The sequence below is a fragment of the Physella acuta genome, unplaced genomic scaffold (assembly GCF_028476545.2).
Source record: "Physella acuta isolate Inbredline_101_S28 unplaced genomic scaffold, ASM2847654v3 ptg001499l, whole genome shotgun sequence".
Taxonomy (NCBI): Eukaryota; Metazoa; Mollusca; class Gastropoda; family Physidae; genus Physella; species Physella acuta.
In genome coordinates this window covers 80,001-96,928 of record NW_026733014.1, presented here as the reverse complement: position 1 = coordinate 96,928, position 16,928 = coordinate 80,001, and the positions used below count along the sequence as shown (strand labels likewise).

The following is a 16,928-nucleotide window of genomic DNA, read 5'->3' as shown; positions in this document are numbered from 1 at the left end:
TGACGGTGTGTGATGAGGGGGAGAGGGGGCGGGGGTTCAGATGGTGCGACGTCACACTTTTGCATTATAAAAAGCAATGTTAGAAAACGAATTTTAGACGTTATTTCGTGTTTTAGAAAACTGTTTTAATAAATTGTAATAGGAATCGATTAAAATACTCTATTTTGACAGAGTTCAGACAAGATTTTGGAAAAATATCGATGTTTAAAAAAAAATTGCAATTTTGAGGGGTGTTGTAGGCTTAAGTGTGACGTCATTTTAGGGGGGGGGGTCTGGCTTTTTGTGACGATGTGTGATGGAGGGTAGGGGGGGGGGAGATAAAAAAAAGTAAAAAAGCGTGACGTCATTTATGGATGTCCCTTAGCGTTCTGAATATTATTTATATTAATAAGTATAGTTATGCGTTCTAAAGTGTGAAATTGAAATTGTCCAATTTAATTTTTTTTCTCTCTTTTGATTGGTGTTGGAAGCCACACGATCTGTTTCTATTTTTGTCAAATACTGAAAGTTAAATGCTGTACCATTTGGTTCTATATAGTTAGCTTTATGATTTGGCTCAGAATGCTTCAAGGCTGTATGATTTAGCTCAGGATGCTACACACAGTGTTTCTTCCAGACTTTTTTCTCCGGGGGGGCACTTGAAATCTTCGGGGGGGCGGTAAACTTTCTTCGGGGGGGCGGACACTGTTAAAAGTATATATTTTCTATATAAATTATATAAATTTCATTTCGTTCGGGGGGGCGGTAAAAAATTTTCGGGGGGGCTTCGCCCCCCCGAAGAGATGCCTGGAAGAAACTCTGGCTACACAGATGTATGATTTGGTCTATATACATGAGCTGTTTGACGTAGCTTGGAATATTTAGAAGCCGTATGACTTGGCTTTCTATATTTAGAAGCTGTATGACTTAGCTTTTTAAAGCTTAGAATTCGTGTGAACTGGTTCTCTAAACTTATAAGCTGCATGACTTAGCTATCTATATTAAGAAGCTGTATGACTTGGCTATCTATATTTAGAAGGTGTATAACTTGGCTATCTATATTTAGAAGGTGTATAACTTGGCTATCTATATTTAGAAACTGTATGGCTTGGTTATCTATACTAACAAGCTATATGATTTGGTTACCTATATTCAATGTGACGAAGTGGCCTAGCGGTAGAGACTGCTAACTCGAAAGTATCGAGTTCGAATAAAGTCCACCCAGCTCTGATGGGTACCCAACTCACTTTATAGAAAGTAAAGGCGGCTCGTCGATGTACTAACCACACTATTCAAGCATCAACCGATGTCACAGAAACAGATGAACTCTACTTCACTTGTCCCGTAGACCGTCATGTTCGGAAGGGGAAATTTACTTTTATATTTAACCTATATTCAGAAGCTGTATGACTTGGTTATCATCTATACTTACTAGCAATATGACTTGATTATCTATATATAGATGCTTTATGACCTGGTTATCTATATTAAGAAACTGAATGACTTGGTTATCTATACTTAGAAGTTGCATGAATTGGATTTTAAGGCTTACAACATGTAAAACGTGTCATGAAAAGATGGATGAACCACAGCTAGCTTCTAAAAAAGGACTTAACATTCCCAGCTTTTTTAAAAGATTTAATTAACATGTTCATTAATTTGTTTTTTTAACTCTTGTCACCTTACATTTTATTCAAAATAAACTAAAATATAATTCTAGACTTATGTCAAAAATAGCCTTTGTGTAATAACTTAACAGTTAATTTAAGAACGAAATACGTATACAGCAGTTTTATAGTATGACATATTTGGAGGTAAGAAATACATATATATATATATATATATATATATATATATATATATATATATATATATATATATATATATATATATATATATATATATATATATATATATATATATATATATATGTGTGTATGTATCTCCCACATAATTATTCAGTAGTCAAATTGTTAGTAATAGTTGCCAAAATATCTATCAAACCAAACAGTATGAGATTCTATTCATGTTTTAAATCTGTATCTTTTATTATTTATTCTGCCTCACCTTGTTGCCTATGTGTTCACTTCATAAAATAAAATTTGCTAATCAAATATTAGCCTCAGTTATTTTATTTTGTTTGAATGAAAGATTCGCTTTATTTTTTTATTTTTTTAAATAGGCTGCTAATATTTTAAATGGATACACTGTTTAAATAAACTGGTTGAAAATAAAAATAATGTGTGTGCAAAAATTGACGTTTTGAGTTAGATAGTGAGGCATCAAAATCTTAGCTATATCAGTGTAACTTCAGATTTATTCTGAGAAAATAGAATTTGTGATTTATTTTCTTCTTAACTAATTTTAGAATTTTATTAAAACTATTAAATGATAAATTTTAGATTATAAATTTTAGAAGAAACGTTTGCAGGATACTGTAATTGTAACTTTATTAAAAAGAAACAATAGTGTTGTTTTAATTAGTGTTTGTCTTTGATTACTAAATGTCTAGACGGTCACTAAAGTGTAGTTAATAAATGACAATAGTTATTTTTTCCTATTCTGAAATACTTAAAGCCCCATCATCGTTGAAGTTTATTAAAATTTATAACTTAACGTCCATACAACATTACAACACACCAAACCATATTAATGAAAATGATTACATATTGACAAATGGTGAATTATTAGAGGTATTACAATAAATTTTCAAAAGAACATAATTTCAGTACAGTAATTTCGTGAATAAAATGTTAAGTTAGCTAAAATGGAACAACAAATATTATACAAATGTAAATAATTCGTGTAATCATTATTGTTTACACCTGAAATTTATTTTGAAACCAACACATTCGCTAGAATTTTATCAATTTTAAATCACCTCTCCTACGGCAGTTATGTCGCTTTATTTGGCGTGGTTCTATGTAAAGATGCATTATAGATTCTCTTGGATTTTATTTCCGACAATTGAGAGGCAGAATTGTTTTTTATAATGGCAGGTGTCAAAACATCTTTAGAAGATCTTTTAGCTGGCCGTGTCACCTCCTATATATATATATATATATATATATATATATATATATATATATATATATATATATATATATATATATATATATGCCTGTATAAAACTGTTTAAAAAACGATTACTTATCTTTCAATCATCATATAATATTTAAAAGAGAGTGTAGGCCTACGCATCTGTACATACCAAAAATTCTTGAATCACTATTTGCTTGGAGACTACTTTAGTTGCCTTTTCATCTGCCGAGTTGTAAAAATGTATAGTCAAACACACACATACACACACAAACACACACACACAAACACACACACAAACACACACAGACACACTCACCCACACACACACACACAAATAGTCATGTGTTGATCTGCAACAAGATCTCCTAACCCTCCCCCTCACCATACTCGATTTTCGCTTTACTTTAACGCCAGAAACGGATTCCAGGTATACTCTACTTTACCTGCTCCGTGGCTGAACAGATGGTAGACCAGGGTCAGGTTAAGCACGAGGAACAGCGAGCAGAAGATGGAGAGCCTGAAGAAAGGCCGCGAGTCGGGTGGCGAGGTCTGGGTCCACCTGTGGACGAGGGCAGAGCAATCTACCAGAGGCGTATCGAAGGGGTGGGGGTGGGGCGGGGGGGGGGTACATTTGTCCCCAGGCGCCGACCCTAGGGGCGCCAAAATGGGTTTGGAAAAAAAATAAAAGCTCATTTTGGCTGCAGTTTTGAATTATAAACATAAAAAATATATGGGGGAGGGGGAAGGGCGCCAAATTGAAAGTTTGTCCATGGCGCGAGGAGGTGTCGCTACGCCTCTGCAAAGTACGCACATATATTGGCACGGTGGTGTTTAAGCGTCAACACAACTTGAGTACAATGTATCGCATGTGGTGCCGTATTGTATCAGGTTTTCAGTCGATGAGCAAACTTGAGTTCCGATCTCACTACCTCTATGGAGTGGCTGTACAGCAACATCCTCTATTTCCTCTATACTTCGTATGCGAGAAAGTAAAAATATGATGATACAGCAACGTTTAATATACTTGTTATAGGCGATTGTTGTGCAGTTTGCCATAATTATGCCCAGGGTTCTTTGCTTTTTTAGAAACTCGTGAGGTTGAATACCCCACCAACTCATCCTGGATATGCCGTTGGGGATTCACAGTATAAAATCTATATAAATAATTCTCTTCTTGGAGACGCTAGAAAACAAGCTGTAAGCGCGCACCCTACCACCCACCCCTACATGGTCTGGTGAGCTTTGGTTCACGCTAAATGTTTACAATCGGAGAGCCGGGTTTAGTGACGGTTACGAGGGGCTGCTTTCACGGGGGGGGGGGGGGGGGGTTAGGGTAGGGGTTGGGGGAAAGGAGGGTGGGTATAGTATCGTCCTTAACGACCTACTGATAGTGTTTTAAAGCAAATATTTTCAGTGGCAGCATTGGTACTGTCGAATTCACAAATTATGAATTACTGAAAAGTAGAAAATAAAACAACTAAATAGCGGCGTATGATACGCCGCGGGTCGGATCGTACAGAATAATACATTCAATAATCAAGGGAGTACGGTTAACTCTTCCTACAAACAGCTGATCGAATACTTACAAGGTTGAACGAAGAAACATTTTCACTATCAGTAGCAGCTGCAACACAACAACACCTGCACAGTGCTTCCGTTCAATAAGAGTGCTGAACAGTACTGTGCACCCATCTAATTTTTTCCGAATGAGCAATAATCCTGTTAACTGCTCAATTAAAATTCAGTAGGCTATAGAACAGGTTCGGTGCCACATATCTGGGCTTATGGTGGTGCTTCATATCTCAAAATAGGTTAGGGTTTTATTAGGTCTAAACCGGTCCTGCTCAGTGTTTCTTCCATACTTTTTTTTTCTCCGGGGGGGGGGGGCACTTGAAATTTTCGGGGGGAGGGGCGGTAGACTTTCTTCGGGGGGGGGGGGGGGGCGGACACTGTTAAAAGTATATATTTTCTATATAAATTATATACATTTCATTTCGTTCGGGGGGAGGGGCGGTAGAATTTTTTCGGGGGGGGGGGGGCAAACCCCCCCCCCCCCCGAAGAGATGCCTGGAAGAAACTCTGGCCCTGCTTCCAATGGGTCGCAACTTGTTGGTCTGACCCAGCTGACAGTACGCCTGCCACCCCCCCCCCCCCCCCCCCCATCCATCCTCACCGCGTAAAGTTTGGTTCTCGGTTGAGAAAGCGTAAGTACTCCCTCCATATTTTCAAACGTATTACAAAAAAAACAACAACATAGACTTTAGTTGTATAGCAAAATAGTACGGTTGTAACGTAAAAGAAGCACGTTTAAAAAAGAGTATTCTTATCCGTGTTATTGTCAGTGCATTCAAATGTCACCGAGTATAAGGACATATAACGAAAATAAGGACATATAAAACGATGGTGACTTCGATAGACGGGCATACATGTAACGATGTTGTGTATACTGTTTGACAAGCTTGTTAAAATTAAATTTAAAATGCGTGCTATTGTTTGAGTCGAGTATATTTTTTAAATTCCAGTTCAATAAATTTTCTTGTTCTCAAATGTGTCACCGTTTATGCAAATGCAGAGGCGTAGCGACCCTTCCCGGTGCCCGGGGACACACTTTTAATTTGGCGACCCCCCCCCCCCCCCTCAAACTTTCGATTTGCACCCCCCCCCCTCCCCCACCCCCCGCAAACTGCTAAAATGCAGCTAAAATGACATTTCAATTTGGTTTTAAAACCCATTTTGGCGCCGCCTAAGGTCAGCGCCCGGGGACATATATACCCCCTTACCCCCCCCCCCCCCCCAATCGCTACGCCTCTGTGCAAATGCCCTACTATAGAGCGGGTTTTGTGTTGTTATTATGTATGAACTAAAACACCATACTGATCACAACAATTATAAAAAAAATTATTTACATCAGATCATAGAAGGTTTAGATATTTTTAACGAAAAATTAAAATGTTATACAGATACTAACAAAACGAAATTATAATATAGCGTTAAGTTTATGTGTATTAAAGAAACAACAGTATGATGTTATACAGTTTTCAACTAAAAACATTAGGGATTATACTAATGGAAATAAATTTAAAAAACAACAACTCAAATTTCAAATGAAAGGCTTTTATTAACTGAGTCAAAATCTGTGTTAAACGTTGAAACCTAGTAAATTTATTTATAATGGTTATTAAAATACAGAAAAATACCAAAATTAAAATCCATATATAATTGTAATTATAAGAAAAATCATCTTTAAAAGCAGTGGCGTAGCGAGGTCGGGTGTCACCCGGTGCGGCCCTTAATGGTGTCACCCCCCAGAGGCGTAGCAACCCTTCTTCAAGTTTTCCATTTGCACCCCCCCCCTCAAACTTTCGATTTGCACCCCCCCTCAAGTTTTCGATTTGCACCCCCCCCCCTCAAGTTTTCAATTTGCACCCCCCCCCTCAAGTTTTTCTCTCTATATTTTGCTATTTTTTGCCTTGGTGTCACCCCCCTAAATGGTGTCACCCGGTGCGGTCCGCACCCCCCGCCCCCCCCCCCTCGCTACGCCCCTGTTTAAAAGTATAAATAGAACATCTCTGTACATAGGATTAAATTATTAAATTATATTAAAAAAATATTCGTACATCCGTAGTTAAAGACATGTCGCATTTGTTTCGTTTATATTCACAGCTAAAGTAAATATTTTAAATATAACTTTAGCAACTAAAACACTCTAGAGCCATGTAGTCCAAATCTAACACTTTAATGACTATTTTTTAGTATAATGACATCATTTTAATCTAGTTTGTACTTATAATATTCTTCACTCAACCAATTGTAAATTTAGGGATTCAGAATGTCTAAAAGCTGGCCAATTTTCTAATAGTAATTTAGCTCAAAGGAAACCGGTGTTTTATCTTTAAGATAGCCTTTTCAATAACAGGCATACGTAGGATATATAATACTGTCTGTATACATGGGCTAATTTGTATTTAACACAATATAAAAGTATTTGAGTTTCTTTATTAAAATGTATTTAAAAAATAAACAATATTTTTAGTTTTTAGTTTAAAAAAAAATACATAACCTTATGCGCTTCAATTTGAATGTATACACGTTCACTAGAACAGTAGATGTTAGTTACTTCCCATCATAATATTTAATTCACCAAGGGGAAAAATATCTAGAAAGTGTTTACAAATAATATTACAGAAAATCTTTAAGGAAAAATCAACATCAACATAAAAATTATTACTTTACATTAAAATATATATTAATGTTTAAATAACAATTTTGATCTCCATTTAAATTTTACTTACACAAGTCTAATATTTCATTTTTATTACAATTATAAAACAAACATTTCACCCCAAGCAAATGTAAGTATTTGATTTTTTATTAAAAAAAACGTTTCAGCACAAACCGACGCTAGAACAGTAGCAGTTGGGTATCAATAGAAACATTCTTGTTCTTGACTACACTTTTATTTTAATCCTCTGTTGTTTAAAAAAATCGAAGAGAATCCAAAGATTTACGAATTTCACTCCACTACTATGTTTGATTTGATGCGCCCCATTGTGCTGAACAAGATAATCATTGATCATTTTCCTTAATCCCAATTTTATTTCAGCTCCACTTCCTCAGCCCACCACAGATAATCATTGATCATTTTCCTTAATCCCAACTTTATTTCAGCTCCACTTCCTCAGCCCACCACAAGGAAAAAAAACCTCGAGCCTCCATTTAATTACCCATTTGCATTTTCATGTTTTAAAAAAATTTGTAATTATTAAAGTTTGCATTAGATCCATTTACAAGTAAACGATCTTAAATAAATGAAAGTAGGCTTGGAAAGAAGTATTACTATTTTATATTTGTTTCAGCATTCACAAACCGATCATGAAAATGTAATACTAAAGCGAGCATGACAAGGTAAACCGACACGGTAAATTATATGTCCGAGGCAAAAAATTGCCTACAAACTTCAACGTGCTTTCCTATTAACGAAAATAGAGTACTAAAAGGAGAGATTACTTAATATTGTATTTTGAGAAAAAAAAATAATGTTCAATTATTGGTAAAAACCTGACAGAACACCCACTTTCCAACCAGACTGTATATGGCGCAAATGAGATAGAGTTCATATTCTTTTCATGACCTCGGTATATGAAGAGATGGTATTGTCAACACAACGAGCAACCGTCTTTCCTTTCCCTAACGTAAGTCGGGAAACTATCAAAGCGAGATGGAGTCGGGAAACTCAGAACCAGGTGGAGTCGGGAAACTATCAGAACGAGGTGGAGTCGGGAAACTCAGAACCAGGTGGAGTCGGGAAACTATCAGAGCGAGGTGGAGTCAGAGACAAGCTACGGATTGAGTTAGAGATCTGAACTTGAGACCATTGGATTAGCAGCCGTGTGCTCTACCATTCGACCACGAGAATTGAAGTGAATTAGATAACTAGAGTTGGTAACGTAAAGTGCAGCGATAATACATCTGACATTCAGCTGAACTTTAAGCCTTGCCCGGTGACGTAAAATAAAATGCAGTTGTCGCTCGCTAGTAAAAAGAAACTTCAAAGTTTAGTTTTAAAATTTCAGAAAATAAATATTATTTTAAAAATTAAATTTTAAGTGAGCTCCACTAAACTTTCTACATTCTAATAAACATTTAAATATCTTCTGTAAATCTACGTTTTGACAAAAAATACTGTAATTTTATTGTAGATATTCAAACAGTAATGTTCAATCGCAAAATAACTAGTACAAGAGTAACATTTCTTTTGTAATCAGTAATTACCCTCCCCTGTTCTCTCAGTTGAAGATGGTATAATGTGAGGCATCATTTAGGCAAGCCATCTGGAGTTTCTCTACTGTTGCTGGGGCGTCTACGAGAAAGGATTATTTGTATAAATTATATAAATGTCTAAACTACACATAGGCATACGCATACACATACACACACATATACATATGTATATATGTATATATGTATATATGTATATATATATATATATATATATATATATATATATATATATATATATATATATATATATATATATATATATATATATATATATATATATATATACAATATATATATATATATATATATATACATATATATTACACGCTAATGTAGATTTTATAAAGGAAGTGTAAAGGGCAGTAACTCACGTAAAGGAAACCAGCCATGTTGACCTATTTCCTCCCTTGCCGCCTCCACTGCCCTCTTGAGAGCAAACAATGGGCACGAGCCCTGAGCCACCGGGGTTTCACCTACAGCTGATGACAAAACAAAAACTCGAGCTTCACCTGACAGTTCAATAAAACGATCTTTTTTCTCTTAGATATTTTATAAACACGATAGTATTTGCTTTCGTTTTTATTGTTGTGGAACTCCCTGAGTCAAGTTGGTTTAAACACTGCCTTCAAACCCAGCACCTTTACTGAGTAAGGTTCATATGTACCCTACCCACCTTCCGAACCCAGCAAACTTATAAAGTCCGTTTGTTTTGAAACCTGCCTACCCTCTGCTTACACTAAATAGGTTAATATTCTATGAACCCTGTCCACCTGGTGAACCCACCTGGTGAACCCAGCCGACCTTTTGAGCCCTGCCTACCTTTTGAACCCTGCCTATCTTATGAACCCAGCCTACCTTATGAACCCTGCCTACCTGATGAACCATGCTTACCCTTTGAACCCTGCCTACCTTATGAACCCTGCCTACCTTATGAACCCTGTCTACCTTATGAACCCTGTCTACCTTATGAACCCAGCCTACCTTATGAACCCTGCCTACCTGATGAACCATGCTTACCCTTTGAACCCTGCCTACCTTATGAACCCTGCCTACCTTTTGAACCCAGCCTACCTTTTGAACCCTGCCTACCTTATGAACCCTGTCTACCTTATGAACCCTGTCTACCTTATGAACCCAGCCTACCTTATGAACCCTGTCTACCTTATGAACCCTGCCTACCTTATGAACCCTGTCTACCTTATGAACCCTGCCTACCTTTTGAACCCAGCACACCTACTGGGTTTGGCGAGTTCCGGAGAAATTTGATGTTGAAGACAATAGGCAGATCTTTTGGCATTGGGGGCTTGTAGTTCTAGACCGTAGACGAGAAATTTCAGAAATTTTAAATTCTGGTAATAAAGTCTTAAAGCTGCAATACTAAACATCCTAATGCTTAAATACAATTCTAAATAAATCATTTTAGGAAAATGTTGAGAAAAAGTATGACTCAACGCAAAGTCAAGTCAAAAGTCACAAGTCAAAAGTCACAAGTCAAAAGTCACAAGTCAAAAGTCACAAGTCAAAAGTCACAAGTCAAAAGTCACAAGTCAAAAGTCACAAGTCAAAAGTCACAAGTCAAAAGTCACAAGTCAAAAGTCACAAGTCAAAAGTCAACTTACCCAGGTTCCATCAGTCAGCACTTTGCCACTAACTGGGTCATGTGTCAGCCCCTCTAATAGGAAAAGCCCACAGCCCATGTTAAAAGCCCCTTCTAGTTGACCAACATCCAGCTGAGGATTCAAACTACAGACACAAATGTAACGATATTTTATTAGTAAGAGAATCAATAGAGTTATAAAGCAAAAAAAGTTACAATTGAAATTTGAGAATTGTTTCAATAAAAACGCTAGAAATAAACATGTTTCTTAGTTAATGTATTAACCAAGATTAACAACACACCAGAAACAAATGATGGCACTACCTTAAGTCACAACCAGAATAACCAACACTCCATAACACAATAAAACCAGCCAAATTGATCACTCAACAATTAATTCACAAATAAGATAACCAACACAGCATAACACAATAAAACCACCCAAATGGATAACTCAACAATTAATTCACAAATAAGATAATCAACACAGCATAACACAATAAAACTAGCCAAATGGATAACTCAACAATTAAGTCAATACCAGAATAACCAACACACATAACACAATAAAACCACCCAAATGGATCACTTAACAATTAATTCATCACTAGGATAACCAACACAGCATAACACAATAAAACCACCCAAATGGATCACTTAACAATTAATTCATCACTAGGAGAACCAACACAACATAACACAATAAAACAAGCCAAACGAGTAACCCAACAAAGGGCGACAACTGACCTGGTGCCACAGTCGTAGAGGTAATCGACCTGCAAGATTTGGTACTGCCCAGTCAGGACGTCCAGTTCCACCTCACAGCAGCTGACGCTGTAAGCGTTGTACGCTGGTATAGCATCGCCAGCTTCCGGCCTGAGGGTGAAGGGGGGGGGGGGTAAGCATTCAGATAAAGTTACTGACCTCGAATGTACTTCTTTAGATGTTTAATTAAATTATATTAACACACGACACAAGATTAGTGTTAAAAATAATCAAAGTTTAACTGTACGTAAACCAGTCTAACTTTAGCTAGGAAAGTACAACTCCAGCTACGCAAGTTTAACTCTATATAATGAGGTTGAACTCGCGCTAATTAAGTCGAATTTTAGCTAGGCAAGTACAACTCTAGCTAGACAAGTCTAACTAGCTGGGAAAGTCTAACTCTATCTAGGCAAGTCTAACTAGGAAAATCTAACTCTATCTAGGCAAGTCTAAATCTAAGTAGGCTAGTCTAATTATACCTAGCAAGTAGAACTCTAGCTAGCCAAGTCTAACTAACTAGACAAGTCTAACTATCTAGGAAAGTCTAAATCTATCTAGGTAAGTCTAACTAGGCAAGTCTAACTCTATCTATTCAAGTCTAACTATGACTAGGCAAGTCTAACTAGGCAAGTCTAACTCTATCTAGGCAAGTCTTACTCTATCTAGGCAAGTCTAACTCTATCTACGCAAGTCTAACTAGACAAGTCTAACTCTAGCTAGACAAGTCTAACTCTAACTAGGCTAGTCTAACTCTATCAAGGCAAGTCTCCTACCAGTATTGTGCCGTGAGATTGACGCCACTACCATACGCCGTGGACACAAGTTCCTGCCATGTCGGGTCTTTGAGCTTGGCTCTGATTGGTGCCAGACGTTCTAGCAGCTTCTCGCAGCTTTTGATGACCGCCTGGAGAGAAATCACGTCGTCCTTGACATTCATTTGTTGATAGATAAGCTTAGCAAATCGATACCCCCTCCCACATGCACTTGCAAAAACTGATGTCGCTAATTAATTTTTACTCATTTAATGACGTCATCAGTCCTGCGCAAGATGAGTACATTTTGATAACACAGATAGTGACGTCAACAATGTGATTCACACTTCCAGTGACGTCATATCCTGTTCACCAAGATGTGAGCATTACACCCAACTTAGTCACTTGCAGTGTCCTATTATGCTGACACATTGACGAGGACATGTCCTGCACATGCAGTCAGTGACGTCATGTCTTTAACACAATGACGTATGCAGTGACGCTCAGACATACAGTGACATCTTGTCATACTCACACACTCAGTGACGTTTTGTGTCGTCATACTCTGCCCTCCCATTGTGACGTCATATCCCCCATACATACCATGACGTAATATTACCCCTCTCACATCGTGACGTAATACCCCCTCACACACCATAACGTCATACCCCCTAACACACAATGACGACATATCCCCTCCTCTCACACCGTGACGTCATATCTCCCCTCAGTCACGTGACGTCACACTCACCAGACAGATGAGCTCAGAACACACGGACCCGCCTGTAAAATGTGAGTTGGCGTTGACCGTCGTGGACTTCTTGACTACTCTGATCTTCTCCACGGGGACGCCCAGCTTGTGGGCGCAGGTTTGGATGGCCTGTAAGGGAGACAACACGTTTCAAAATTTAAGGGGATCATCGCGAGAAAAAAAATCACCGAAATTCAGTTTTTTCGTTATAATGGTTGTCACACTTTTGGATTCTCTGCCTATTTGTTAATTCAGAATGTAACAACTTAAATAAGAAAAAAAAATTAAGTTTGAAAAAAAAATTATGACCCTATGTATGAATAAAAAAATGATCATATTTCTCCAATTTACAAGCACTCTACGAAATGTTTGACACCCGCTATCATATAGGATTTGTCATCATTGGAAAGCTGGATTTGACCTGTATGTGTTTACTGTATTTTTCGTCAAATCAGAAACACCCAAAGCTTTCAACTGGCTCTACAAATCATACAGAAATTTTATTTTCATGACCTCGGTTTTGTAAGTATTTTCTTTTTTTTTTTTTTTACACTAAAAAGCCAAATACATTTTTATGTATAATACAATTCCAACCATATTTTCAGTATTCATTTTTCATGTAATAATAAAGCTTTTGTCACGAGGGAATTAAGAGCTTTAGTAGAAAAAAGTTAATGGTAATAAAAATAAGCAATTCTTTCAAATTTTCGCATACTATGTGTTGTGCAGTTTTTCGAACCTAGTAGAATTAAGACCAGTTGCCCTATCAAAAAATTGTCTTGACGAAAGTTTTAATGTGTACTTAAATTTAGGCAGTGTATAATTCAATTGCTTTAATTGCATAAATAAAAACAACCTCATCGTTTTTAAAAGTGCCGAAAAATTCAAAACGGCGGGTGTTTTTTTTTCGGGTTTCCATGACAACCGAAATTGTTTATAAACTCTATTTTACTGTTCTTATATTTATGTACCAAATATGGTAAACGTTTTTTTTATAATCCTTTAGATGTTAAATTGTAAAAAAAAATAGAAAAATACAAATAGCATATCCACTAAAAATTGTATAGAGAGAAATGTTTATGTAGACTGGTTATATATTTTAAACTCGGGCATGTGGAACTGAATTTGGAGCAGTCGCTCAGAGGTAAGGGAGTAGGCCTACGTAACAGAGGCGTAGCGACCCTTCCCGGCGCCCGGGGACAAACTTTCAATTTGGCGCCCCCCCCCCCTCGGGAGCAAATTTTCAATTTGCACCCCCGTCATACTTTCGATTTGCAGCCCCCCCCCCCCTCTCCCCCCACCCCGCTCTCAAACTTTCGATTTGCACCCCCCCCCCTTCAAACTCTTTATAATGCAAAAATGCAGCTAAAATGACATTTTAATTTGTTTTTACAACCCATTTTGGCGCCCCCTAAGGTCGGCGCCCGGGGACATATGTACCCCCCTGCCCCCCCCCCCCCATCGCTACGCCTCTGCCTACGTAACTTTTTAAAGCTGGAACCAAAAAGGGAAAATATATCAATACGCCAGCTAATCAGAGCTAACTACAAGGGAAATAACCGAACATTTATGTCTAGTTTTCTATTGATGTAATTAACATCATTACAATTTAGGGATTATGTCGTTTAAATTATTGCATCAAATGATGATTAATGTTTTAATAAATATATGTGCTACTAAAAATAACAAAGAGCTTATTTAACTTTCATGCTTTTCTATTCATAACAATAACAACCATTTATCCGCTAATCTATAGCTCTGGTTAAATACATGTGGAAAAAGCTACATTTAATCTTGTAATGTATTCCTAAAACGCTAACATTTAACGATTTTAGACACACAATTTTTTAAAATAATTCTGCCTTAACTGATCGAAATAAAATTAATGACTCTTCAAAAAAAAATTAATAACAATAAAAATTAGACTTGTGTCGTGTGTGACAATTTTGATTAATCAAAAAAAATAATTTAAAAATTGTACTTGTGTCTTATAGTGGTTATCTTTATGTTTGCTCAACCACATAGATTTAGCACTGTGTAATGTGGGGAAAACAAACAGCTTTTTAAGATTTGGATCAACGTTTGGCTAGAAGCTACAGACGCTCATCATTTGGCACAAGAGACCCCATAACGAAATTACAGCATTATTTTCTTGTTACTCCCACTGACCCGTGACTTATCTATCTTAGTGTAAGTGACCCCCACTAAAGTGGGTCTCGCCCTACCCTGGTGTAAGTGACCCCCACTAAAGTGGGTCTCGCCCTACCCTGGTGTAAGTGACCCCCACTAAAGTGGGTCTCGCCCTACCCTGGTGTAAGTGACCCCCACTAAAGTGGGTCTCGCCCTACCCTGGTGTAAGTGACCCCCAATAAAGTGGGTCTCACTCTACTATGGTGTAAGTGACCCCCCCCCCCCTACTAAAATGGGTCTCGCCCTACCTTGGTGTAAGTGACCCAACTAAAGTGGGTCTCACCCTAACTTGATGTAAAAGACCCCCACTAAAGTGGGTCTCACCCTACCTGGGTGTAAGTGACCCAACAAAAGTGGGTCTAACCTTACCCTGGTTTAAGTGACCCCACTAAAGTGGGTCTCACCCTAATTTGATGTAAAAGACCCACACTAAAGTGGGTCTCACCCTACCTTGGTGAAAGTGACCCCCACTAAGTGGGTCCCACCCTACCCTGATGTAAGTGACCCCACTAAAGTGGTCCCACCCTACCTTGGTGTCGATGCCCTGACCCATGTCGATGGCACCGTGGGCGATGACGACACTTCCGTCAGCGTGGTAGATGATGACGCTTGTGTTAAAGGACAGCCAGGTGTAGGTGAAAGCGTACCTGTTGGGCATCACGTGCAAGCCTCGCTTTCGCCAGCGGTTGTTCTGGTGAGTAAACACACGCATGCAGGGTAAACATTACAGCACTTACGCACAGGTGCATAAAGAATTCATTTGTACACATATACACGCACACGCGCACAAAGTCTACATTTGTGCGCTCAGAATTATGCAAACAAAGTAGACACTAATGCCAAACAGATACGCTCACACGTATAAAGAATTCATTAGTGCACTCATACACGCACACACGCACAAAGTATCCATCAATACACACAGACATATGCATACAAAGTATCCATTAATACACACATACATATACACACAATGTATACATTAATACACACAGACATATGCACACAAAGTATGCATTAATGCACACTGACACGCACATACACATAAAATAAACATCCAATTACACACACACGAACACAATTAAACACGCAAACAACGGTAAACATGCGTCTGAAGAAGTACACACATGACAAACAGTTCATAAAAGTTAAAGGAGGCTGAATTGAGGGTAATATAATGTGAAACTACTTATGTTATTTTGTTACAATTCAAGAAACAAACAGAGAGAAACTAAACCCCCTTCCAATTATATTATTTGAAAACTGTTGTATGGCCAAGCCTTGCCACATTGTTAACACATTATACAAACATGTATTTAATAACCATAACGTGAATTTATTTGTGATTTATCCAGTAAAATTTTGTTCAATAACTCATTACTTGGTTATATTGATTCATTGAAATGTTTTTACAAAATAAACATTATTATGACATTTTGTCGTTTTTAAATTTTACACCAGGAAACCAATTTCTAAAATGAAAATTTTATTCTTTAAAAAATATAATAATTATTTGCAATAATTATAATTATTTTAGATCACTGTTGCTTCTAGTAGGTTATTTTTCTGAAGGGACGAGGCTTGTTTACAGAGGCGCACCACCCCCTTTCGGCGCCCGGGACGAACTATCAATTCTGCCCCCCCCCCAATATTTATATATTAATTCACGTTAGCGAAAAAGGACCCACCCCCCCCCCCCCTCACATGTCACCATTGATAGTTTTTTTTTCCGTATCGTAGAGCCAAGTAGCATTCTATTTTTTTTTTAAATTTCGATTGTAATACACACCAAAATAAGCTTTTTATTTTAATATCATTTTTCTACCTAATTTGGCGCCCCCTAAGGTCGGCGACCGGGGCGGCCGCCCCACCCGCCCTATCTTACCTACGCCACTGACTGTTAAAGGACGCAGTCTATTGAAGAATCAGAACTACACTAACTTTGTTAAATTCCTCCACAGATTTTTTCCTCTCAGTGTACAAAATGTTCGCCTCCATTTGTTGAACCATCTGACGTATCAGGCACTGTTCTAGCACCATTCCTGACAGGGTTACCTGTGTTTGGTCAATA

The 16,928-nt window shown here is 37.6% G+C and overlaps 1 protein-coding gene and 1 long non-coding RNA gene across 2 annotated transcripts in view; both read right to left on the bottom strand.

Moving 5' to 3' along the window:
• Positions 1 to 2,810: 2,810 nt before the first annotated feature.
• LOC131928414 (uncharacterized) lies at positions 2,811 to 4,658 on the bottom strand. The gene is made up of 4 exons (XR_009383773.1): positions 4,608 to 4,658; positions 3,465 to 3,580; positions 3,191 to 3,243; positions 2,811 to 3,024 (listed from the first exon to the last, which is right to left on the bottom strand). It is a non-coding gene; the product is annotated as an uncharacterized LOC131928414 (long non-coding RNA).
• A 3,639-nt stretch (positions 4,659 to 8,297) lies between these two features.
• LOC131928419 (uncharacterized) overlaps positions 8,298 to 16,928 on the bottom strand; it is a 57,265-nt gene continuing 48,634 nt past the window's right edge. Inside the window, exons 24-32 of the mRNA XM_059284449.1 lie at positions 16,799 to 16,912; positions 15,387 to 15,548; positions 12,668 to 12,796; positions 11,938 to 12,068; positions 11,147 to 11,275; positions 10,422 to 10,545; positions 10,018 to 10,114; positions 9,174 to 9,281; positions 8,298 to 8,881 (exon numbers count right to left, since the gene is read on the bottom strand). Of these exons, the coding sequence (XP_059140432.1) occupies positions 8,808 to 8,881; positions 9,174 to 9,281; positions 10,018 to 10,114; positions 10,422 to 10,545; positions 11,147 to 11,275; positions 11,938 to 12,068; positions 12,668 to 12,796; positions 15,387 to 15,548; positions 16,799 to 16,912 (1,068 nt within the window). The 3' untranslated portion in view covers positions 8,298 to 8,807. The remainder of the gene's footprint in view (positions 8,882 to 9,173; positions 9,282 to 10,017; positions 10,115 to 10,421; positions 10,546 to 11,146; positions 11,276 to 11,937; positions 12,069 to 12,667; positions 12,797 to 15,386; positions 15,549 to 16,798; positions 16,913 to 16,928) is intronic.